This window comes from Homarus americanus, unplaced genomic scaffold, assembly GCF_018991925.1.
Source record: "Homarus americanus isolate GMGI-L3 unplaced genomic scaffold, GMGI_Hamer_2.0 scaffold27875, whole genome shotgun sequence".
Classification (NCBI taxonomy): domain Eukaryota; kingdom Metazoa; phylum Arthropoda; class Malacostraca; order Decapoda; family Nephropidae; genus Homarus; species Homarus americanus.
Window position 1 is genome coordinate 304,081 of NW_024733870.1, and position 27,818 is coordinate 331,898.

The window sequence follows — 27,818 nt, forward strand, 5'->3', positions numbered from 1 at the left end:
AAACAATTTTTCAAATTATGAGCATATTTTTTGGACTTTGTAATATCTGTATCATTGGAAACTGTACATGTAATGCTATGCACATTGCTACTTCCTCTAGTCTTGCCCAAATATACCAGGATATATTTCCACTGTCAAATTTGTTATTTCATGTTGTTTATTCCAAATTAAAGAACATATAAATTATACCAATGATTTTGAAAATGGAAATAATATTGCACATTTGTTAGTCAAGTACCACAAGTCTATAATGATGTGTATTACAGGAATATTCTACTTGAAACAGGCTCTTTAAATATATGGATATTTTCATATGAATTATCATTTGTCTAGCACATAAGCTTGTTACCTACTGTTGTAGAATACTGATGAGCAAATTATCTATAATATACACCCGATACAAATTCAATATAGTACAGTATAACCTTGGAAATCCAGAAATGCTGAATCAAGAGCATATAAGGCTTGCAAACTTTCTGAACAAAGTTACTCCCACTTTGGCACTCCCAAAATAAAACTACAAAACAATGAAGCATTTCTGTTAAACCTAAAGTGAATTAAGGTTTATTTTAAAGATGTATCGTTTCAGAACGATGCAGAATGATTGTTAACATTTACACACTTAGTGTATTGTTGTGGGAAGGAAAGGTGTATACTACTGGAAAGAATAATACAACTTGCACTGCCAAACTGATGTCTCCCTAACCAAAGCAGTTTGCTTCGCCACATAAAGTATTTATATAAACAAGAAATGGTTGGTATGGCCATAGGGTTTTTGGTGATTGACATATTTTTGTCATTTGAGTCCACAAAATCATGAAGCAATCACTACCACATACATATTTGACTTATGATTGTTTATATTAAAGTGTCTTGTCTGTTCTTTTTGAGAACTTTGTTAATTTTGTTTCATTTTCTTTTTCTTAGTTTTCAAATGTGCCAGTTTCCTGAGGCTTCTGGCTAACTGATTTATGAATTTCCTAGGTTCCACTGTAATATAGTACTGAAGAGATTGGTGGGAAAAGTCAGGAGGAAATATTAGCTTTTTTTTTCAACGTAAGTAGTAACATACAGTTCACTTCATACGGGACCTCAATACAGTACAGTTATATTATAACTGTACTCTAATGCTTATTGGATACTCTTGGGTGAAATTATCTAATATATAAATATTTTTAACAAAGTAAAAGTTGTGTAAGTTTTACAATTCATACCTCGACTTGAGCTATGGTAAATATATCCGATTTGCTAACAAATAATACTGTTATTAAAATATCAGTTTCATTTAACTACCGTTATATACATTATAATGAAATGGTAACTTAACAAAAAATAAATAAATATAAAATGTATCTCACATGAACTACAAGTTGTACCTGAATACACTAGGCTGGGTTTAAAGCCAATTTCAAATCATCTCATACTGGTACTTCTTATCATGCCAAATGGCAAAGGACTCCAATTCATACTACTCATGATACACTGAAATGATAACATGAATTTAGTACTGGACAAACTCTACAAAAGGAAATCATACTGGGAGTTTTTAAGTTTGAAAATACAGTACGACTTCAAATTACCAGTTCTTTATATATAATCATGAATATTTAGCATATAAATAAACAGGGAATTATTTAAGAATTGAAATAAATTAACACTTTCCAGGACCCTTGTTGAAACGTTTGGCATCCAAAAAGGTTACGTGAAGGTTCCTTCGCCGAGTATTTCGGCATCCACTTTAAAAGTTCAACAGATATATAAAAAAGTAGAACAATTTGCTTGGGTTATGGCTTAAATAGTTTGCCACAGCATGCATTTTCTGTGGTACTGTTTGTGAGTATATAGTACGTGCATTAGTGAGTGGTAGGTAGCCTCTCCAACTACTCAGTATCCACTATCCAAGGTTGGGGGAGAGATGCCAAATTTGTTCAAAAGGTTTAGTGTTCTTTGTCCTTATTAAAATTAAAAGGAAAGGGAAACATACAAGAAAAGCAGTGACACACACTTCTGTTATTCAGAAGCTTGAAAATGTAAAGAAAAAGTATGCAGGAGTATTTCTTACACCATCTACCATAAAATTCATTCTTTAAATGGGGACATCTGATGAGGATTTTTATGATGTTGCAAGCTTGCAGCTGATATCACTGACAGGTGATTTTCTCATTTTTTATATAGTAATATAGAACACTCGTTTAAAAATTAATACGGTAATTTCCATGTTAGTTGAAATCCCAGGTTTCTGGAACTCTCCAATAGCTGGAATTAAAATTGAGCCGGGAAAACTTTCCATTCTAGGCATGGGAACGAGTTTTCAAGGATGAAAATTAGGTACATTTTCCGTTAAAATTCTAAGAAAATCTCTCCAAACCTCTACTTACTGGGAACGATTTCAGAGGTTGAAATCATGCACATTTTCCAGGAAAATTTTGAGAAAGTTTCTTTGTTATGGGCATGGAAATTTTTTTTCCAGGAGTTCAGAGACTGCATCATGTTCCGATGCAGCCCCACTTGCCAGGCACGTGGGTGGGCAAGCTACTTGGGTAACTTGCACTGCCATTGTGCAAGGTTGTTCCCTCACTAGCTGCTGTTTTTGCATACAATTTGTGTTATGCAGTCTGTACATTACTGTACCAGGATGCAATCAGCCAAGAATACAGTGTTCAGATGTAAAAAGTGGTTACAGTTATGTATACTGTACTGTACATTCAGCAGGGTGGACAGTGTATACCTACTGCAGGCCAGTGTGTAGAGGTGTATGTGTAGTATATAGCGCATGTACAATCCCCCCTTCATGGAGGGAGAAGAGCGTGAGAGTAACACCTGCTCCAGTTGATGGTACAGGACAAAGGCAGGCCATTCTGTATCATCATATCACTATTTGGCCGGCCTGAATCATATCATAAGCTCAGAACAACAGCATCTGCTGGAGAGTTCAGTACAGTATATTTTGTTTCTTTACAATATATTATACATGTACAGTGGCATTTGCATAAATAAATACAGCTCTGTGTCTGTCCATGCGAGAGGCGTAGTTTACTCTCTTGGAAATCTTAACCCAGTTCCCGGAAAAATTCCTGGGATGTAGGATTTTTTCTGGGAATGAGAAATTTGTCTCAATACCCGGAAATCTCTTATTCCAGGAAGAACTCTGCACCAATTATTCCGGCTAACGGGGATATCACTACAAGGTAAATAACTAACTGTACGAGTGAAAATAGTGTCACAAACTTAAATGTCCATGAACTTTTCTGCACTGTGTGTGGGCGGGAGTGAGCAGCTCACGTTTGGTTTACCGGGGGGGTCCTGCCACTGGGATCAGGAAAGTGTTAATTAGAAAAATAAGAAAATGACTTCAGCACCTAGCTCTTTTCAAACAATGTCTTCCACTGTCATAAGAAACATAGTCATATTTACTAATAAAACACCCATAAATGTAACCATAAGAGGCATTCTCCGTGATGGATGATTTAGTCCAAGGGTACCATATTTTACCTGTTGTAATAGTAAAATATCCAGCATATTACAATAATGATTAAAATTCCACATTGAATGCAATTCACAAAATTGATTAATGAGCAAGACTTGTACATCTTTGTTTAAATAAAAAAATTCTAAAAAAATACTCCTTATTCTATATTAGCATATAAATTGAAATCACTTCTTTCACCCAACACAATGATATTCCATATTTGTAAACAGCATATTCTATATGCCAGATGGCACAGCTGCACAATAATAAATTATGTGCCTATGTCCACTCCAAATGGCCACTTTCTAGACCAGGCAACAAATTCTGAAGAATTTAAGTATAGTAAGTGCAACGAATATACTATCTATCAGATGAGCGCAATGCTCTAGCCAGGAGGAGAGCAAAGGCAGCAATGGCAGCCACTCCTAAACCAACCTTCAGCCAGGTACTATGTTCACCAACAACCACACCTAGCTGCTTCAGGTGCCTGCAACACAACAAAAATCTTATTAATTGCAAATAAATGGATGTAGATGATTGCAATTTATGGACAGCATCTATATACTTATAGCTAATTATAAACTATGCATCAAATTCCTTATTAATTACTATCAACTGATCTACCAAAATAACTACCCGAGATGCCAAAAAAGGTTACAAATCCCATTGAGAAACACAAATAGGAAGAAGTTGACTTCACACATGTACCAAACCACTAGAACTTCCCGAGGTCCCAAGAAGATACTTTCACAATTGATATGTAGAACACTACTGAGGAAATAGAGCCTAGAAGTACACCTGACAAAGAATTCTGGAAAATAGAAGAGACAGCAGAAGATAAAATTATTGTTATAAAGGATTTATTTGGTTCACACTGCAATCACTGTAAAAGTGTGAAAATCACTGAGTTCATCATAAACTTCTATTTTCCATGCTTGCATGGGTTAGCATAGTAGTGATGATCCTTCATGCCATGAGGAGCCAAGAGCAGTATGGGAAATATTCTTTTGCTGCCCAATCCTTTTCCTATACAGCACCCAGATTGTACAATCAGTTGCCTGCATTCATGAAGCAGGTGACTTTTGTTGGAGGCTTTTTTTTTTTTTTTTTTAAAGCTTATGATCCTGAACAGGCTCTCCCCTCCCCTCCAAATTAAATTTAGGCATCTATCTCTTGACCTAATTTGTCTCCTCCATTCTCTCTACATGCCCAAACCATCTAAGCCAACCTCTCACCAATTCTCCTAATATACAAGTACCCTCTTAGCTCTGAACAAAGTTTCCCATTTCTTAATGTCACATTATACATCCACCTTGACATTGTCATTTCAGCTCAGTCACCCCTAACTTTGCCATACATCACACTTATCAAGCCAGTTACATACAACTTTCCTTTCAAGAGAGAAAATGGTCCCCAACATCAAGTTTTCCAGCCTTGCTAAGGCCACAGGATTACCTGCACATACAGTACAGTATAATACACTTAAATTCAGCAGCAGTCTGACATTTACACTACTGCACCTCTTGTGTGCCCACTTTCCACACTCACTACACATTATTGATACCCTTCTTATGGACAGAACATGACCATCTTCCACCACAGAACCAACCCGCCATGCCACTAATCATTACTTTCGTTTTTGTCACATTCCCTTTGACTATAATCCATAATTTTTTCTTAAAATTTTCCACTACCTCTTCTATTTTTTGCTATCAACATTAGGTCATCAGCATACAACAACTCCTTGGGCTGACCAGTCCTAAAATCTTGCAATACTCTCCACAACCATGATAAACAGAAGGGGACTCAAGACAGACCCTCAATGGACTCCCCAATTTCACCTCAAATTCCTTACTTTCCTTGCTATTTACTCTGATAAAAGTTCTCAGGCCCTCATACAATGGCATAACCAATTGAACAAAACACTTCTCAACCCTTACTGTCTTGGTGCCCACTGCACACTACAGTACTTCACAAGGTAGCCTGTCAAATATCTTCTCTAAGTCTACAATTACAAAGTGCAAAATATCTCTAATTTTCTGGACATTTTTCTTATTATTGCATGGCTATGTATATTGCCTCTGTAGTCCCTCTTTCAGTCATGAACACAAACTGCACTTCATAAATGTCAACTCTCTTCCTCATCAATTTTTGATCACTCCTTCCACAACTTTTATTACCTGATCTTACAGCTTTCGGCCCTTGTGCATAAAATTTGGTTGTTTATCATATGAAAAGTTCTTTCAAACTTGCATCATAATTGCAATGCTATGTTCTGATTCAAAGTTATCTTACAGATGTCATGAAACTATTCAGGAACATCTGACCACAAATTTGTAAATAAAAGTTTAATGCAAAAACTTAATATAAATGAGTTATTCATTACAAAATCCCATTTTCCAACCATCCATGAATCAAATAACTTATGGTTACCATCCTAACCTAAAACAAAATCCCCAATGGACACATTGGTACAGATCTATTAATTCTTAGTGAAACTGTTGTCTACCCCCAAGCCAGTATCTAAGAGATCTAACTTTTGCAACTCAACTGTTTATCCCTAACTGAGGGCAGGTAACCAAAGCTTGGAATAAAAAACTGTCAAAAGATAGCATGTCAGCCTCACACTCTGAACCATCTAGTCAAATTCAGAATAAGATGCTAGCAAAGCAACATTAACATTTACAAGATGATAAAAACAAAGGGAACAAAATCACCTTAACAAAGTACTAATGCAAAGAAACTTCGTAGACCAGCCTAATAACTCCACAACCGCAAAAAATTCATAAATACAGCACTTTGCTCTTGGCTGTAGAGAGAAGAATCAGCGATACATCTTCACATTGAAGAGCCAGCTGAAAGTAAGATTCGGTATATTCCTGATCAATATGGTTGAGCTTTCAATTGGCAAACAGATTGTACATGGTCAGTGTGAAGCTACAACTTATTAACCTCCTGCTTTATATGGTAACCTTTGCTTCCAAACGTCCATTATTTAAGGGGTACAGCTGCAACAGGGCTTACTGGACCAATACCAGCTGCCAGTCTCTAGGTGAATCCCAAGTTTTCAAACCATTGACTTGTCAGGCATTACACGAATGATCAAATTTGTTGGTTCCTTTATAAAAATTATTAATAGATAAGTTAATGGAACCTACACAACATGGGAGAAGACAGTAATGAAGACATTAATAGAAAAAAAATAAATAAATGATTCAATATTTAAACTTCTTCCTAGTAAATTTTAAGGCAGCATAGGTGACCCAGTGAAAATAGTCCCTTAACTGAAGCTTAATTTAGATCCAACTAAGAATTATTATGTCCACAAGAAACTAACCTGGATACTGTATTTGGTGCTGGATTTGAAGGTGAAGGCTTTGAAACCCCTAACAGAGCCATCCAGAGATGAGATGCAGTCAACACAGCCTCTATAGATGATCTCTGAACTACACAAAAACAGTACTACAAGTACCTCCAAGCTATTATTGACACAAAAACCAGAAGAACCCTATTATAAAAATCTTGGAACTGACTTGAGTTGTCTTAATACAGTATCAAGTTGGCTTGCTATACAGTACAGTATAGGCATGAGCTAGTAGTGATATCTCTGTTAGCCGGAACAATTGGTGCAGAGCACTTCTGGGAATGAGAGATTTTCGGGAAACGAGACAACTCTCTCAAACCCAGAAAAAAAGCCCCCATCCTCAGAATATTTCTGGGTACTGTACTGGGAAAAGTTTCTCAGAAATTTTCAGAAACTGTGCATTAATTCATCCTTGGAATTTGCTCCCAGACCCAGAATTTTGTTTTGTTTTGGAGTTTCTGGAATTTTCTCAGAATTTTCCAAAATGACGCATTATTTCACCCTCGGAATTTGTTCCCAGGCCCGTATTTTTTTTGGGGAGGGTTCCAAAATTTATATAAAATGCACTTGATTTTCATCCTCAGAATTAATTCCCAGACCAGGGGAAAAAAATTTGAAGAGAGTTTCTTGAAGTTTTCTTGGAATTTTCCAGAAAATGCACCCGATTTTCAACCTCGGAAAATCGTTCCCAAACCCATAATTTTCTGGAAAAATTCCAAGCAAATTTAAATTCCGGCTAACGGAAATGTTACTGATTACTGTATAGCCACTTATGTTTTTATTTTCCTGTTGGATTACTACTGTTCTACTCCTAGACCTGTGTGAGCTTACTGGGACCTTTCAAATCAAATATGGAATACATATTAAGATACAATGAAGATGTATTAAATACTACATTTATCTTGTTACTCTATGTGTTTATCCATATTTTATGTTTTCTGTGCCATCAAGAGATAAATACGACATATATTTACACAATTTCACACCAATTTCAAATTTCTAACACTGAACATCTTCCTTCCATAGTAACCTTCTTCTAATACTTAACAAACCATTTAATAAAATTCAGATCAATACCAAAATTCATGCATTATCAAACAAAATTATGTAGCTACATGCAAATGATAATCAAACTCATGCACACAAAACTTTGAACTTGTCATTCTTTTACTTTTTGTATCATCACTTCATTAAGCATGGGAAATCATTTGTCATGAACAAACATCAAGAAAAAATAAAACACCAATATTGGATTCATTTAATAACTTTTACTATTTTCATAACTACTAAATCAATTAAAAATAATATTGCTAAACTTCATGCTCTCATGCAATCTACAAAAAACTCGTGAGTTTAAGCAAACAATATGATTAAAAGTTGGATACAGAATCCTGATCTATTTTCTCACAACATTCTACTGGTGCACTTACGAGAGAAAAATTCCACCAATCAGCTTTTGTTTTGTGTACTGTACTAAGTACAATAGTAAATTAAAATTTTTTGGGACTATTGTTGATCCAATAGTAATAATAAAGTATCTGGTCTTATTCAATTCTAAAACTTATGACAATCGTTTCCCAAACTTACATGTAATATTAAATTAAATTAGTTTTTCATAAAAGTCCCCCAAAGAAGGAGGGCTGATATAAAAATTTTCTAGCAGAGCCCACAGCTAAGTGGATCTTGTAATCTGGACTGACTTACTCTATAGAGGGTACTTGAGCTCTATGATGGAGCTCCTAGTGTCTGACACAGTTGATCTGCTAAATGTTATCAAAGCTATTAACCCCTGCACAGCAGCCAGCATTAGCTGGTTGTCCCCCCCCTCCCCCCGAAACTGATGGAGGGGTGGGGGGTTACTGTGCATTCAATCTGCGCTAACATCTGACCACTCGACAACCATCATGCCATAGCACTGGCCCCACCCTCTAAGAATATGCACCAAAATGGGTTTTTGCACATAAAAACACAAAGTTTCAGCTGACTACGGTACATGTAAACCCCAAGGAAAAGGGATTTTAGAATTGAAACCCTCCTTTCTGGCACAACACCCATTGTAAGGCAGCTCCTGTAATCTAAAGCCAGTTAAGAACAAGAGGGAGCAGTTGATTCTATTTCCTTCCAAGTCAGAACAACTCTCTTTCCAAAGAGATTTGGTAGTACTGTAGGTACTGTATTGCAGATCCTTCCAACAAAACATGTCACTTACAACTGCCCAAAGACAAAAAGTCATATGAAATCACAAAACTGACCTTAATTAAGCACTAGGTTCATTTACAAGAAATTGGTTATTAATCTTCTATTTTTTTTAAAGATGACATATCAGCAGTCTGGAAGCTTATGTACAGTCGTGGAAATGTGTTCCTCCACCCTCTGTGGTAACCCGTGTCTTTAAACGGCCGACCTATATGACCTATAGCAAACCTATCCACCAATCATGTCCGTTGTTAATTGACCAACACCCATTCATTTATAGTGATATACTACATCTGCGGCATTGCCATCAGGGTTGGAATAATTGTATTTGTTATTTAATTGAAATGTAATTAATTACAAGAAAACAGGAATTGTAATTGGAAAATTTTTAAGTTAATTGTAATTGTAATTTAAATGATTATCATGTACCGGTAATTGTAATTTAATTGTAATTGTGAACTCAGCCTCCCGATTAAATTTTAAACATTGCGTCTGCCTATGAGGCAATTGTTAATCTGTTCAGCATTCAAGGAAAAGTCAAGAAAGTGGTTGCAGATAATGCATCTCCCATGGTGAAAGCTTTTGATGTGCCCCTGCCAGGTTTCTACATGAATCAGGAACAAACAGAAGATGAAGATTCAGGAGGTGACACCAACATCCTTAAAGATATTAGCTTGGAAGATGTTCTGTCATTCCTCCCTCAAAGAATGGGTTGCTTTGCACACACTCAGCAACTGTGTGTGAAGGATGGGTTTATTCAACCAGATGTTAAAACTTCACTTCTTTCATCAACACTTCAGCAAGTTACATCCTTGGTCAACTCAATTCGAAAGTCAACAGTAGCTGCTCCACACCTTCGATCTAAAGGGATTGTTCTCCAGACACAAAATGTGATGCGATGGAATTCACAATTGAAAATGGTGAAATCTTTACTCAAGAATCCTGAAGAGGTAAATATTGCAGTTGATCTTCTGTCCCAGAGAGAGATGAAAATTGTGGAGGGGCAGAAGAAGGTAACCATATCTGCCACTGGACTAGAGATTCAGGGACTTAAATATTCACTGGAGCATCTACTTAGATCTGGGTCTTCCAACAACAGCCAATTGCAGTACTGTGAACCTTTGGCTAGAGTCCTGCTGGACTCTGTGAATAAAAGGTTGGACCCATACAGAGAAATGAGGGATGTTCGAGCAGCAGCTTTTCTGGATCCTAGATTCAAACTGACTGCTTTTTTTCACAATAGTTTTAAGTGAAAAATATTCATCAATACAGATTTAGCTCTTATAACTGGACAGCATGATGGTTTTCCTTTCAAAGGGTGAGGTAGCATGTAGAAAATTTAAATTATAATTGAACTTTTGATTTTCAAATTGTAATTAAAGATTCAGACTAGTAATTGTATTTGTGATTGATTTAAAAAAGGTGTTATTGCTCCAACCCTGGTTGCTGTTTGGAGACACGGGTTACCACAGAGGGCGTAGGAACACATTTCCGCTACTGTACCTGGTTCCGATATTTACATTCATACGGCAGGGTTTGAACAAGCACGCACACACACACAACTGTTTCCCATTTACTATAGCCAAAGTGTACCTTCAACTCTTCTAACCTGCAACAGCTTCTGCACAATCAATACTATCCCTATGTATTTTAATTCATCTACTTCAATACATCCAAGCTATACTCAAACAAAACTATTATGCTGTGATTCACCATATCCAACAAACAAAAATTTTGCTCTTACATCTATTTTTTCCATACTGAAGATGTACTATGCCACAGTCCTATTTAAATTATACCATGAGAGGTTTTCCATAAATCTGTTTTCTTTTGTAAATCATATAAGTCAAGGAGTTGTAGCATTAATACACCTGGTATTGTGTTCAAGACCCCTCTACACCACACAGCAACATATATGGCTTCCATTAATTCTAATCTGACCAATCACCTTTCCTTTATCACAAAACAGTAAGAGGACCTTAACTTCAAATTCATCACACTTTCCACATTTCTAATGTTCTACTAACTACAAAAATAATTTTTAAATGTTTCCCTCCCAATAAAATGTATTCCAGCTCATCTAATTTGATCTAGAGCCAAAAGCAAGTAATGCTTTTAATTCTTTGCCTTTCAAAACTATTTAATTTTCAAACCAGATAAATAATTTATGGCATCATGTAATCAACAGTACTACTGTATTTCTTTATTTACAGAAGCCAACATAAAATTTGTGTCTTTTTATCGCTGACTGTGTATACAGTACTTCATAATTAAATTAGTTCTTGATAATATTCACTTCCTATCAAAACAAACGAACCAATTTATAATTTCATCATTAAAACCATTCCCATTAAAATTAAAATTTAATCATTAAAATAAATAAAACTAGTTTAGTTTGTCTTCAATAACTATAGTTACATGATCCCTTGAAATGCATTTATGTTGTTTACAGCCTCAAGACCGATTTACAAACCTATGAGGAGGAAGAAATTTGCATGGAACAAACTGCAAAAACTTTTTTAGTAAAAGAAAGCATAAGATAAATTAAAGAAAAGAAGGAAAATCGCTACCAATGAACACAACAAAACTAAAGTTATATAAGAAAGCTATAAAATGCAAAATCCAAAATTAGTTATCACAAAGTCTCACTGTTTTCTTCCCACCTTGTCATATAAGACGTGTCTGGCCGCAACAGAAGCATGTGCACTAAACGGCGGAGAGTACTGCAAATGCATTCACAGCGACCACCGACATTAAAAACTTTCAACAACTGAATACATAATTTACTAAAGGAATCCTACAGGGTCTTTTGTCACTTTCTAACATTCTTTATGTACTGTATAAAATTTTAACCCTTATATTATTATGAGGAGACACCGAGAGAACAGGAAACAAAAATAATTAGCTATGTAACCAGTCTCTGTTATGTTGAAAAGTAAAGAACACTGGTGATTAAACTTCAAAATCAAGAATCAGATTTATTTTTTAAATAAGTTTGAATAAGTATTAATTAATTACTGTACGTGCAATTTCTTTCTAATATGAAGGTACTGTACAGCATTTATACATACATCCTGGACAGCTGATCAGTAATAATATAATATTAACTTCTATTAAAAACTACTTCACTGAAAAGGGAAAAGGGTAATATTAAGATAAATGGAACTACTGTACTAGACTATGATAACTAGAGCCTGGGTGTTTATGAACTTAAATCCTTAAAAAAATAAAATAGGCAAGAGAAACTTCCATAATAGGGATCATATAACCAATAAACGCACTATCATATACACATAATGCCTATTACATAGCTATTGATGAAAAAGTAAATAATTTTGTGACTGATGTACAAATTGTAAATTTTTCTTCATTTTCTCAACAGACTTTGTGTCCTCAGAGGTACTGTAATGTATGCATTGGTGGCATGTGACTTCTTTTCTTTTACAAATTCTCAAAACTGAAACTTTCCGTCAGAATGAAAACGTGAGCAAAACACGAGGTAATTTTATTAGTTGAAACTTCATACTGTACTGTATACGTATATATTTTTTAATTCTCAAAACTGAAACTTTGTCTCTAGCAGAGAAATTTATCAAAGAGTGTTCTTCTCAAACACCTTTGGTGCTCCGTTTAAAGCACAATTATAATTGAAAGTATTAATAATAGCCAATACAAGTGCATGAAGAGGAAATAAGTATTTTTTTGGGTGAAACCACAAAAATAAGCAAAGTTAGGCATTTATGGCATTTTACCTGAACAACCAGGCTCCAGTGACAACATACCAAAATGCAACAAATTTTTTTCTACTGCAAGGATTTAATATATGAAATAAGAAATGTACTCTTTAACATGAGAAGAGAAACATTACTGTTCATGACATTAAGTCTCAAGATGAAATTAAAGTTCAAGAAAAAGTGAACATCAACATTCTTCTTGTTATACATCTTAAAGAAATATGAATAATGAGATGTAGCCTCAAGACTCAACATCATAAACAGCATAAAGAACAACAGTGAGGAAAAGCATTCCATCTCACATTGTAGAAAATATTACACAAGTGCAATAGTGAGAGAACTAAGCTAAACTTGAATTAAGCAAGGCATAAGAACATTTACCACAGATGATGACTCTTACACACCTGCTTCGATAAAAGAGCATCCAAGCAGCTTGAAATCGACTAAGAAAAGAATGATGGTTAGTATGTTGAATACTGTAATATAAAAGCATCTTACTAACTTATCAATATAGTCTAATCTTTAGAATCCCTGAAATCTATTTAAAAGTTAACTTCACTCATCTAGTGTTGATGATTTTCATGCATAATAAAATATGGAATTATTATTCCAAAAGCCTTTTACAGTATGAAAAATAGTGGTACTTCAGTGACTTGAATCTGAGTCAATAAATTCCTCTCCATTACAGCAAAAATAATGGAAATATGCATAAAAATATATTAAAAGGGAGTTAGTCAGAGATGAGAAGGTTGTTATACAGTGTGACTCTACCAAACATTACACATTTTCTCCATGTATTCTGGTTTCGTCCTGTACTAACACTGGGGAATGAAGGTCCAAACAAAGAACAGACCAAACATCAGAATGACTACTAAGCTGTTAAGTGGTGAAATGAGCCTGGCCCTGACTTGGAAGTTGCATTATCACAGCAAGAGTATTTCAACAATCTCTATGAATCTACCTGTAAATGCAGGGTATTTATTACTGGGTATACCTCTATAACTATTATCCATGCCTTCTAACCCATTTTGTGCTGTGGATCTGGAATCACCTTCATCAAGCACCTCTCAAATATCTGGTTTCAACACAAATGATCTTGGTGCTAAATCACTTTAATTAGAAAATGAAATTCAAAAGAATTTGCACTACCTCAGAAAGAAGATAAGCATGAAGTGATAGAGTAAACAGAGTTAGAAGTAAAATACAAAGTGAGAAAGAGGGGAAACAACATCTGAAGAACAAGTTAATACTGTATGTGAGAAAATGTGACAAGCCCTCAAAGAAGCTGGTCTGTAAATATGGCAAAAGAAGACAATTATCAAATGCAGGAGGGAGATCCTTTTACTTTTTCCAGCACAGTTGGACACTTTTCCATAGGTACCGGTAACCAAGATCAACCAGGCTATTACCAAGATTTCATCTCATACAGGAATTCCTCAGTTCATGTGACAGATGTGTTCCTAAAAAGTATCATGGTAAGTGAAAGCATGTAACGTGACAGTAATATTGTATTGTCAAAACTTAAACTTAAGTCTGTAATGCTTAAGAATCTGTACGGTTTCAGATTTAAAGTGTGCGCCAAGATTTGAGTGTGCATTTGTGAGTGGTATAGTGGCATTTGTTTTTATATATATAATGTATACAAAATTATATTTATATATTAGTCCAACATATGTGTTGAGTCTAGTTCACCATGAAATGATGCATACATCATAATAAATCACTTACTATCACTATTTTTAATATCTTATTAATGTAGCATTGCATTTTTTTTATTTGTTTATTACATTCAAATACCATTTAAAAGCATTCTTGTCACTTACTGTTCTCTCTACACTAATGAATGTAAGGGGCACCACTGGTAAATCATGAAATCAGCCAAGTTTAGTGATCAATATTACATATATGTTAAGTGAATGAGGGTCAGGGGAGAAGAGAGTACTGCACTGTAGTAGGAATGTGAAGAAATTTTGTTCAGGATGTGTCTTGGACACATCTTGTACAACAATTACATACTTGATGTGAAGAGATCAGTGATAAAGAATGTACAAGGAAGACCACAACAGAGTGAAATTTACACAAAGGAACCCAGAGCAGATCAAGCAACAAGGAAGAGAATGAGGTAGTACACAGGAGTCCTTGAGCAACAAGTTGAAAAGCTTTCTTCTTACTTATCTACTCTTTTATACTGCAGTACTGATAGTATGGTCTCCTTCAATCTAAAGTTCTACTGATCCTCAAACAGTAGTGTGATTTATGCTCATCAGTATATGCAGTTCTATAACTTATATCCATGAAATGAGTACTGTGCTGTGCCCTGCACACCTGAGGTTCATAAATACCCATGAGATAAAACACTGTCAGGAAACAACTAAATCAACAAGACACTGACAAGAGAGATAGAGAAAGAAGGACAATGTTATATAAATCCATGGCTATAAAAAATCAAGAAAACAAGTAAACAACAAGAAGAAAACAATAAACTTACGGGTATGCAGCCATTGTTGCCAGCTTGGTGAAGATGTCTTTCTTTGGCTGGACAGCTGAGGAGAATGTGTGTGGTGGAGGGATCTTGTGTTTATGACAAAAGGATATTGGTTGGTGAATGTAGTCTTGACGCGCAGCAGACATGTCACTCTTATTGGCAACAAACAATACTGGGATGGAGGTTTCACTAAAATATTTCTGAAAAATGGAATACCTGTATTAAGCTTTCATCATTTATCCTTTTAAATATATTACTATCTTAGTTCTTTCTCTCATCTGATGCATTGAAAAAATCTTATTATACCCAAACATTTTTACCCTTCATGTGTCTTAAGTTTCAATAATACATTAAATATCAAGGGAAGATCCTACACACTGGCTACGTTATAAGGTAAAGCTGTTCACTGAATTAAAGGTCCCATTATATTAGAATATACAGCACACATTTTTATTTCATGTTAAACAAATGGATATGTTCAATACCTTTCTCTTATACACCTGTACAAAATAAATGTTGTATCCAAGATGTTTCAATAAATGTATAACTAGTTATCTTAAAATATAACTCACACATCTTCACTTTTTAACTCACCAAATATATTCTAGCAACATATTCAAATGACTTAGGATTTGAAACATCGTATACTAAGCAGGCTACATCACACTGGACTTCATTAGGCATGAGGGCATCAGTTATGTTGTGAACATCTATATCGTGAAGAACTAAATATTTTTCTTGGCCATAAACTTGTAATGTACTGATGGTGTGCCGTGACAATCTATCTGGAGCAATTTCTTGAACTTCCTGTAAAGGACCAAATTCATTAGAGGATTCAACTATTATGAGTCCATACAACACTGTTGCCATATTTGAACATATGTACTGTTCTGTACTTTGCAATATTATGGTGACTACAAAACCAAATCATGTATATGCAATTCCTTTTATATTATCAGTGAGCTGAGATCTGTTTCAAAATAAAAACAGAGTAAATTCTTATATATTTGGTACATCATATTCTTGGATGACCTGTTGATAATTGAAAAACAGCTCAAGTTCCAGACATTATTATTAAAGTCCTAATATACATTCTCACCATAAATAAATAATATTAATGCAGTCCTCCAATTACTGTATATAATGTTTGAGACTGATATACCCTGTACTTCAAATAAGACACAACAGGGAAAACCTCACAGATATGTTGAAAACCATAAAAATGAAAAATGTTACCGGTACGTGTACAAGATGTTATACACTTAAGCAAGCTGAGTTCTCATTATCAAACAGAATTGAGGAAATACAGAAACCCTGTATAGGTACTTCTTCACCAAGAGAGTGAAAGACATGTGAATAAACAACCTAACATTGTGATGGAAGCAAGAACAGTGTTAACCTTTAATATACCCCTTCACAAAATTCTTTGGAATAATAGGGGGGGGGGGCTTAAGCAAGCTGCATGGTAAGCAAGTTAGGTACATTACATAGGTAAACAAGGGAATCCTATTCTTTGGCTGGGGAGGGATGATGATGTGACGTATGAGACATCATTCCATAAATGATGCCAGAGATGGTGCCAATGTTCTTCCTCTGAGTCATCTGCAATGACCTACAGTGCCAAATTACTGGTTCACACCAGCTGCATCACATGATATGCTTAGGTTCTAATCTGATCACTGAGGGAAAATTTTTTTGAATTCTGTCACATGCTTTAACCCAAAAGCTGTACAGTGTAATTAAAAAGAAACAAGCTCACTAAGACAAGCACATTAACACAATGAATGGAGGAGATGGGGAAGGTTAGAGGGTCTTGGTCAGGTCTTCATCCCTCCTGTAGAAAATAGGATTTCACAAGTACCAGTTCATTCTTTATGACTGAAAGGGGGTTTTATAAATGACCCACAGGACCACACCCAGCTGAAATTGTTACTAGCATGAGAGATTCTGTACAAGAGACTCGCCCTATAAACTACTCAGGGATACTTATCAACTCAAGGGTAATTTCCTGAATGACTGATGAAGAAGCAGTGAGCCCCAAGGATTTAAAAAATATTACAATATATACAGTATATAATAAAGACACATGAAGACGTACTTCCTCTAAAGACATATGAATGAAAATATGTTTGAGGCTGGATTAATTTCATAAGAATCATTATCATGTGAGATACCCCTTTGGAAAATGGCACCTCATTCTGTGATTAACAACTAAAGTTATTATTGTAAGACCTGTAGTTATTTTTAAGCACCATGGTCTTAACAAGAACATCTCTGGGGCATAAGAAATGGTACTTTGTTATGAACAAGCTTACTGTTTATACTTTAAAAAGAAAAATCTCAGAATCTGTCAGAAACTCGCATTACATCCGTAAGTACAAAATCTGAAAGTGCTTCATACCAGCCACTTTGTTTTGTTTACCTTTCCTGTCCTATGAGATAAAAAAAACTAATCATTTATAAGATACTATACCTCTAAGGATCTGCTTAGAAGTCCCTGACAGAAGGTTGTCTTGCCAGCATCACGGGGCCCAATAACGTGGCACTGATACACATTCCGCATTGTCTGTTTCTTTTGCAGGTCAATTCTTTTCTCCCGCGTTACTGTTAAATTCAAGATTAAAGAATGATATTTAATTAACCAAGATTATTTTTTTAGTCTACTGTATACAAATGAAAAAATTAATAATTGAAGTACAGTATAAACTCTCATTTTAAGACAGAAGAGAAGAGACAAGTGACTTGTGACATCACCAACAAGATCACTCCCTGACAGAACTTGCCTTGTCCATGTAACAATCTGCATTCTAAGGTTTGGACAAATCTTTTCAAATTGATGTTTATTACTACATAAACATCCATTAACCTAACAAGACTATAGTTATCACCTTTTCACTTGATTTTTACACCTATAATGTCCTGCCAAGTTGAATCGTCTTTTCTGACTTTTTGTAGAGAACTGCTTCATTGCTGTGCATTACTATACTGATTTTATTTTGCCTCAGAAATTCCATAGAAATTCTTCATGGCTTCATGATGGTGGTGGTGCAGGGAGAGAGAGAGAGAGAAAATAGAAGTGTTGTTTTCAGGGTATGTCACACATTTATAAACCATAAAAGCACATGGTGACAGTAGCCCATCTGGGAAAAACTTGAAGATGATATTTGGATCCCAAGTTTATGGTTGGGGGGTTTTAGTCAAGCAAACTAGTTCTACTAATTTGTTCTGGTGTACCTTGATTTTCTGTCTCTTTTAAGCAGTTGGGTCAGGGATGGAACTTGTTTCACAAACATTAGTTCAACTGGCAAATAACTGTAGCTGTATATGTAGCATTTAACAATGATTTGACAGGACTGTGTCCTGCCTCAGAACAGTGTTAGCCCCTGGAAAAGACAGGCTCTGCCCAGGGATGTTCTGGTGGGGTGATCTTGCAGGTTACTTGTTAAATAACCTATAAGCCATGAAAATATCTTATGTGGAAAAATTTTCACAGTACAGCTCAATATTAAATATTTTGCATTAAAAACAAGAGCAAAACAGTACCTGTGATGGCAGATAGCTGATTGTCATCACCAGATCCACAATACCCAAGATATGCAAAGTATTCTAAAGTTCTCTGAATATCTAGTAAAGTCCATAACGTCCACTGGGCTAAAAAACCTTGTAATGTAATCCAACCCTGAAGAAACAGATTTATAATTACAACAATGATCATTATTATTATTAATATTATTATTATTTCTGTTGAGTTATTTAGGAAACAATACATCTGGTACCTAAAAAAAGAAGAAAATAACATCATTGCTACTGTCCACAAAAAAACGTGTGAAAAAAATTCTAAATATGGCTGAAGGCAATACGAAGAAATGTTCAGTATGTTTGCAATGTTATGCTTTAATTCCATTGTATGATTATTGAAGCTTACTTTTTCATTTGTATGAACTGAATTGAGGACATCTGGACCCCAAGGCATGACAGGACAAGTGGAGAAGAGATCAATGAGCTCCTGAGGGCTTAATGCATTGTCCATGTCACGGTCATATTTTTCAAAAAGACTTGTGAGGAAGGAATAGCCTGCATGGTTAAGCTCAGTGCTGCAGCCAGGTGGTATTCGTAATCTGAAAGGAAAAGTAAGAAACACCACTAAAATACAAAAATGTGATGACAAATAACAGTACTGTAATATGTTAAGTCACAATAACAAACCAATGCATCTGGAAGGTTTCAAGGTAAATGATTATGTAGTGAAAATTCTTCCATTATTCTGTGCAAGGCAAGTTAACATTGATGGACAAAACATTCTTGTATAACTTGTATTTACTTTGGCGAATAAACCATAGCATTTGACAGTCTTTACTGAAATTTGTCAAATTCTGAAGTGGAAAAATTAAATCTTTATGATCCCCTTTGTCACAACACTTCTGTATAACTGAAAGTACTATGATAAAGTATTTATGACCAAAGAATAACCAGTGGACAATCTGCAAGATTCATAAAACTGAAACATACCCTGACAGAACCAGCTTTTGCTATTGGGCCTCGACATGTTTAAGACAGTGGACAGTGCTTTTTGCTACAAGCAACATCTTCACTAAGTTAAACATGAGATTGAAAATTCATAACCACTTTACTGCAACAATCCACTCTGACAAATTGTATCGAGAATTGCCATCACATCACAAAGGAAGTTACAAGTGACCTCTATTATTTCAATCCCCACCCAACACTAGCCACAACCACTCTAACTTGATCATGTTATACTGTACTCGATGTCAGCCCATCTGATTTTATGTCACTACCATAACCTTACTAGTTACTACTTCACTGCCTGAGCTGTCCTTCACTTCCCTCTTACCATATCTGACCTATCAGACTTCACTCCCACTTCCTCTAACATTTATCTTGTTCATCTGAGGTGGGAGAAGTTGAGAAGCCTGCTGACTTTGAGGGTTCTGAGTAGAGAAAGCAACACTCCACCATTTTCCTTTTAGAGAATATAGGCCTACTGGGATTGGAATTTACAGTACACCCTGGGCTTGGAGGGGGGTGCTAAGGTAAGCAATTTTTATTTTGTATATAGGCATTAATACCTTATTTTTCTTACTCTGTTAAATGCATATTTACACATTAATATACAGAACAGTGAAACAGGAAAAGTGTGAGGAGACTGTGGTTGTAGGGCACCACATTATACATACATACCACGCCTCATCGTGGAAAGATATTAATAAATCCTGAGTCTATTGACTGGTTAAGCATTCTATATTTCATTTAGTGTTTTAATGTACAACTTATGCTATAGAGGAGTAAATAAAGACAGTATGCTCTTGATTGTGGCAACAGTGCATTACAGTAAGAAAAGTCTTTGAAAAGAGATGAGAACAAATCCTCATATATTTTCACCTTTACATACTGTCCAGGTCTTAAGGAAGAACATTTGGTTTAGCTAATCTAATGCAATTTATGGAAACCACAAAAGCTGGAACAAATCAGTGAACTTACGGAGGAAATAAATAGTCCTTTGAGAGCTGAAGGTTATCATTATAGCCAAATTTTCGTAAAACAGTCCATGTTGTCTCATGGCGACCACGTTGAATAAATAAGCGATGGAGAAAGAGGAAGCCTCGTAAGGTAAGAGAATCAGCATGAACACCATCTGATACATTTCGCTGTACAACTGTTTTGAGCTCTTCTAGGGCCTGTAAGAGTATATACATTATCTAGTTTCATATAATAACTAAAATCCTTAAACAAAAAAAGTTTTGATGGTGGAGTAAACTTCAGTATTTAACCCTTCACTACAGGGATGCCACATTCGACTTTTTATAGGGCTAATGCCAAATAATTTTATTCAGAACAGAGATCCCACAACACAAGGGGTTAAGAAGCTTGAATCTGGTATGTGGCCAGAAAAAAGTATTTTAAATACATCTTTTGAGGTTAGATCCAGAATTAATAAAATATTACACTATTAAACTTCCCTTTTGTATTACCTGGTAGACCCAACTTCTCAGACTCTTTCTCAACTAAAAGAATATTCTGCAGTGTACTTCTTAGGAAAACAAAATACTAATTAATTAAAATTCATGACTGTTACTGTAATCTCGCTAGAAACATTCTTTATTACATAACATAGGTATGAAATGAAATATGAAGTCCTCACCTGAGGATTAAGAGGAGCATTAAAACATCGCCGCTGAAAGGTGTTGAGTTCCTGATCATTAAGGAGGCCATCATTGTCAGTGTCACAAATCTGTGCAGAATAGATTAGCAATTACAAATGACCTATTCTCTAAAGTTTATATAAAGTAAATCCGTCTACATTTTTGTATCTTTTACAACCATATTGCCCCCCTCACTTGCCCTGTGCTTACATTTGACCTTCAGAATCCCTTCAATCTGACTCAAATCCCCCTCACTAATATGAAATGTCATTTACAGGCAGCCCTCACTATATACACTCCTGCTATAAATATTTTCACAAACAGTCAATAAAATTTATAAATTAGTGAACGGTTTTCCCGATGAGCAATGTATTTTGGCTCATATGCAAATTTCATAAGTCGTACCTAAGCTAATTTGGACTGCACCACTCTACTGAACTCAGAAAAGCTATTATGCAACAAAAAACACATCATGTTTATGAAAATTTCCCATAAGGAAAAAAACCTACTGGACCAACTGTTTTAATTAAGGCAAACTCAGATGTGTTGTCAATACAAAACAAAATAATCCTTCATTGACAAGCCTACTCTGCGAGGCAACAGAGGAAAAGAACCAAAAGTTACTTCAAACTTTACAACAAAAGGCACCAGAAATATGAACAAGCATATGCAGTATCCCTCTGCCTCTAGTGTGAGAATACAAAGAATGAAATACATATGGAGAAAAGACTAAATAAGGAAAACCATCACAGAAAACAGATGAAACTTACCTTAAAAATTCTTATTAATGCTTTCTTGCACTTTTCTGTCAGCTGAAACAAAAAATTTATATTTGAGCACATACCAAAAAGATTAACAGTCTATTAAATATCAGTTAATAATACAAGAAAAACTTATTTAAATAACTAATACAGCAACATCAATGGCTAGCCAATAACATGAATGGCATGGCATACTGCATAAGTACAGTATCTAGACTATCAGAATGTTAGTTACCTTTCCACCTTACAGATGGACTTTACTGTTCTAAACAAAAGTACAGTATGTCCCAGCACCCATTGTGCCCTAGTTAAGTACTCTGGAAGGATTTTGCCTCTGAATTGTGTTAGGTCCTTCCCATTATTAACCTCATATTTGAACTTCATATCTGCACTCAGAGATAAATTCTTCTTTCTTAGGATTAGTTTTCTGGCACAGCATCATACGGGACCTAAAATGGGGTTCTGATCCAACTTTTAATCATTGTTTTGTTGCTCGAGATCAGGGAAATACTTCCACAACCCTTTGTCTAGTTGACTCAAATGACAGGCAATATTCTACTTCATTAACTTTTTGAACTCATCAACCATAGTTTCCACACATTAATTTCAGTATCAATCCCTTATTCTCAATCTATATATTGTACACATAATATATATTAGTTATATTATAACTACCGGTAATATATCTATGAAAAATGTACCATTCCTCAAAATGTCTTCTTAAAGCATAAAGATACTTATGAATCAAAATAAATTTGAAATGCTCACATCTCTTTCCTCGAGTATATATAGAGGTGCTGTAGGATGAAGTACTGCTTTCTGAGCATAATAAAACATCTCTGAAATGTTCTTGAGGGTTCTTGCTGAGCACTGGAAAATACAACAGTAATCACATTAACTAAGCACAAAAGAATTTCCATGTGGTGAAGTTGTCCATGCACAGTACAATGAAATTGGCCTAATATTCCCTTTGAAAGTTCTAAATGTATGGCATCAAGCCAACAAAATAGTACTGTAATTCAATAAAAACTGGTTAACAGCTAATCTAAATACCCAATCCCTTACTTTCTTTTATCACTAAAGAACAAAAGACTTGTTGAAGTAGACAGTTTCAAAACAGTCTTGTTCTTCTCAGAGCATGTCACTCAAACCAGTCTATCACACAAAATGGATCTACGTTCACCTAACTGCCATAGATATAAGTTTTAACAAACATATACAATACTGTGGTAATGTGTCATTAAAGTAAACAAAAATTAACCTTAGTATTCATGATTTCAGAAATCCATGTCAATGGGTCATGGAAGCTACACAGCCACAGGTAAATGAAAGTCACACTAATCTGAAAGAACATTACATGAGAACTTACTTCAACACATGTCTCAATTTCTGGATATTCCATCATAGTCTGCAACACAATCTGAAGGAGAATTAAAAATACTTTTCAGTCACAGTAACAATATATAATTATACTACATGGCTTTTTAATCATTTTTAGGTGCTTCACTATGTTTTCACCATTACTACATTTGATTTTTATAATATCTTTACAAAAGCAATTCAAATTATATCTTATAAAGTTGTATTATAATGCGAGTCTACTGACAAATTAACAGATCCCATAAAACTGATAGTCAGTCACAAGTTGACCACATCATTCAATATTCCTTCATTACCCACTACAAAAATTACTTACTTCCATAGTTGAATAATCTACAAGATCAACTTTATTGCCAACTAAGATGACTGGTGTATGGTGCTGCTGCCCTAAAGTTGATCTGATGAGGGGAAGCCAGTGACCTGTCACTCTGTCTAATGTGTCCTCATCCTCAACACTGTACACCACACATATTACATCAGATCGGTTGATCTCAGTGCGCAGCTGATCAACACTTTGTTCACGTTCTGTAATACAAAGGAGTGACATGTATGGCAAATCTGTTAACTTGCAAAAGTAATTGGTATGACAAAATAACTTCTCTGGTTCACACACCTTTGGGACCAACTATTTTCAAACATGTGAATTTCATGAACTTAATGAATGAGTTATAACATAAGTGTAATGGACCATGGGACCATGACCACACAATATCATATACTGTACAGTACAGTACTAAATTTAGTTATGTTTGGACCCAAAGACCATAAGCATAAATTATTACATCCATAAAAGGTATCAGTGACCCAAAGATACTAAATCAAATCTAAATATATTACAAGGTTAGAAATAGAAATACTTATTACCAGTAATCAACATTGTTGATCCTCCTTTCCATTAAATTTTTTGTACACAATAGGTATCCACCTTTCTACAGCTCAATATCTCCTTAACCTCACCCAATCTTCCTTGCATAGTACCAAAATTTAGACTCCCATCTCTGAACCCAACTATGTCAGGTTGCACCATTTTGATCTCCCTTAACTTCCTTTGACAAGCAATCATACAATGTACAGTACTGTATACTGTAGGCAATTTATGTGTAACAGGTTTACTAAGGATCTTTGGTTGTAATGACTTACGTACTGTAGTTAGGTAACAGGAGCTGGGTATCGGCCAGAGCAAAATGTTCACTCCCCCCTCTACTCACCACTGCAAACCCAGGTAGTAGCATGCTAGTGAACCTGATGCAGTAACAAAAGTAGCCCAATGGCCTCAGGGTAACCCACCACAACCAGCTTCAGGAGCACCCTTCCATGCTGAAAGTAATATTATGCACTTGAAAATTTAGTAGCCTCTCAGGGTGCTACCCCTGAGTTAATCCTTTATTAATTTATTTCAGAAAGGAAACTTACCAGAATAGTCCACAATGTGAGTGGGGACCTTCTCTGGGGTCACATCTGGGGGGATTGTTATTTCCTCAGCACGTGGTGGAACCTGCTCAGGAAATTCTTCAGAGACTAAGGAGAGAATGAGAGATGTTTTGCCAACTCCTGCATCCCCTATCAAGAGGATTCGTACACCGCGTCTGTGACTCCCACCCATTCTGCCTGAAAAAATAAAAGCCATATTACCAGTACTGTAAAACAAAAGCTCTGCAGAATATATTGTCTTACTTTTTTTAATTCACCAAGTGCTGAGCTCCCTCACAAACTGTAAGATGTCACACTTATTCAAGACAGTACAGTGTTTCACCCTTGTTCAAGCAGGTTGGAAGCAGATGAAAAACTTGAATAGACAAAAGAAAGGATAGGCTGGGTTGGGTTAGCTGGATTAGGTTAGATAAAATTAGCTTGATTTGCTGGTGAAGAATAATCTGTCTTGGCCTTACAATTCATGTTAAATGTATAGTTATTCTCCTTTGTTTATTTATGTTCCAATGAATACAATTTTCTTATTTTGTTTAACACTTTAGGACACATGCGCAAATAAAACCCTACTTTCATACACTGTAGTTTTCTACTGAACACAACTCCTTTCTTACTTCATGAACATTTTAAATAATGACATTGAACTGTATAATTTTTTCATGAATGCTTGTTAAAAATAATGGACCTCCATCCATCATGTCCAGTGAATGCCTTTTCTGGCAACCTATGTAACCAAACCTAACCTACAATAACATAATTGGTACAATACAACTTCCATCACAGGATAAGCAGGTTAGGTAGTTTAGCTTGGTTCATTGGTAGTACTCAACAACAATGCTCCAGCCTTAGCAGCTACCTGATAAAATTTCTCTATAGACAATAAAAGCTTTCTTTCCTCAATTTACAAGGAATATGTTTCGCGTTGCTACACTCTAAAAAAAAAAAAAAATCCATGTGCCGAGGAGCCCCCAACCCTCCATCTGTCCATCATGTTTAAATACCTTTTTTGGACAGGCTGATGGTTCCTTTCTGTCAGATGTTTTTTTTTTTTTTTACAAAAGATGTGTGAAATAGCAATCTTACATGTTTTTGGGGGGACCAATACAATCTCTCAAACATTGTGAACAGATTAAGTGAACCAGAACACAACATCTTTCCTGAAATTATTGTGGCAACAAATAATTAAGAGATTTCAAATATGGCACCACTGGCACCCAAAATGTAAATAACATTCTATAGCTAGTAAGTACCTTAAATATCCTTACTCTGAAAATTTTCATTCATAAAATGAATAAAACTAACCCACCAGACCTAACCTAAAATACTACAGCCATTTCCTATTTCATTCTTCCAAAATAGAATAGAATTCTTTTTTTGAAAAGAACCGTTCCTACAGTCTAAACATGGCACTGGTGGCAAGGTTGTGTTTGGCCATCTTCCTTCACCCATTTTGCATGTCAAAACCAGTGTTTCACAAAATGTTCCTTTTCTTTTTTGTGTGTTTCTCAAGGTAAGAAAGCTTTTATCTTCAATCATAAAATTTCATCAGGTTGCTGTTAAGGCCGGACCACTCTCATCGAATATTCCCGTTCTTCAAACATTCTGATATATATAGCAGTAGCTGGAAATCTTCATGTATGCGGTATGGTTGCTGGTAAGTATTCATGTGTGAAACAGATGTTAGGTAAACAATCAAAGGTATGTTAGTGCTAAAAATACAAAAAAATTAAGCATATGAAAATTGCAATTTCTCATAAATTTTTGTGATTCTCCTGAGATAAAAAAGAAGTTGTCTTCATAGAAAAGTACAGGACTTGAATGTAGGTAATAATCATTGTTAGTGCCCTACAGTATTACTATCATATATAACTTTTATTAATCTATACGGTATGAAAAAAAAACAGCAGTTTGTCGGACATTCATTTCTTGCATGACACCTTCAGTATATCCTGGAAATAGTTTACAATAGCATGTTATTATCAGTAACTTTTGGGGGGAAATCTATATTAGTTGTTTCTTAATAAAAATTGGAAAAACAAAATTAGGAAAGTTGAATATCCTCTAAATTCTTATTGATACTCGAAAAGTAAATACTGTAACAAATTTTCTTATGTATTAATAAAGTGGCTTATAATACCATGCACTGTTGTAAACTATTAACAGTACAGTATCTATATCCCTGTATTTTGTTAGTGGTACTAAACCTAGACTATTTCAAAACATTTTATGCAGTGCTATACAGAAACACTGTTAGGTTATGGAACAAAACAAAACACAAGCTGGAGTGGGTGTTTAAGTGTTGCCCAAGTAATAGTTTTGACATGCAGGCAGTATTAACAGTAGTGCACCAGAGGTCCAAAGAACACATCATCTTGTGTCTTGCTATCATTGAATTAAAGGATATACATAAAATCATACTGTACAATGTCACGGTTGTGCCGGTCAACACGTCACTACAAGATTGTAGACAAACAATTTCACAAACACTTCATGAATAAGTTCTTCCACTCTAGGTAGCAGCTTGAGGTTGACACACTTGTGCACTAACTCAGTACTCATGTTTATTTACGTGATTTTCATGTAATACACAAGACACCTCGCATACCTCGCAAACATGCAGAAATATAAGTTAACTTTCCACGTAAAGGGAGTGATAAACAAGCTTCACTCAAATCAGCTGATAGCAGAAGCAAGACGTCGATACTCCCACAATACACCGCCCAGACGAGTGAGGGCCACCAGGCGTCTCTCCCTTCACATGTTCGCGTAATATATGGTCACATTATATAATATAAGTCTAATAAATCTACACTAATCTACGGTCAACAAGTGATGAG

At 35.3% G+C, this 27,818-nt stretch overlaps 1 protein-coding gene across 7 annotated transcripts; it reads right to left on the reverse strand.

The window, feature by feature from the left end:
* Positions 1-6: 6 nt before the first annotated feature.
* Positions 7-27,709, reverse strand: LOC121870067 (mitochondrial Rho GTPase-like). Of its 7 annotated transcripts, none has more exons than XM_042371819.1 (16): positions 27,620-27,709; positions 24,967-25,161; positions 23,870-24,078; positions 23,543-23,593; positions 22,942-23,043; positions 22,183-22,224; positions 21,412-21,501; positions 20,751-20,947; positions 19,174-19,366; positions 18,792-18,927; positions 17,722-17,852; positions 15,843-16,055; positions 15,252-15,448; positions 13,168-13,206; positions 11,693-11,752; positions 7-3,956 (listed from the first exon to the last, which is right to left on the reverse strand). In XM_042371819.1, exons 2-16 carry the CDS (start codon positions 25,154-25,156, stop codon positions 3,830-3,832), a joined length of 1,977 nt encoding a protein of 658 aa, XP_042227753.1. In that variant the 5' UTR covers positions 25,157-25,161; positions 27,620-27,709; the 3' UTR covers positions 7-3,829. The 7 variants fall into 7 exon arrangements, with proteins under 7 accessions (XP_042227753.1, XP_042227752.1, XP_042227754.1 ...); XM_042371818.1 differs by having other exon boundaries at positions 27,587-27,709; XM_042371820.1 differs by lacking the exon at positions 27,620-27,709 and adding an exon at positions 27,400-27,553.
* Between the last annotated feature and the right edge of the window lie 109 nt (positions 27,710-27,818).

What these genes read in the sequence shown, in the direction of transcription:
- LOC121870067 (XM_042371819.1), bottom strand. Translation starts at nt 25,156, where the DNA reads ATGGGTGGGAGTCACAGACGCGGTGTACGAATCCTCTTGATAGGGGAT. An exon ending in TCAGCTATCTGCCATCACAG is followed by an intron (nt 17,853 to 18,791) that starts GTACTGTTTTGC and finishes TGAATTTAACAG; the next exon opens with TAACGCGGGAGAAAAGAATT. An exon ending in GCAACAATGGCTGCATACCC is followed by an intron (nt 13,207 to 15,251) that starts GTAAGTTTATTG and finishes TTCTTTTCTTAG; the next exon opens with TCGATTTCAAGCTGCTTGGA.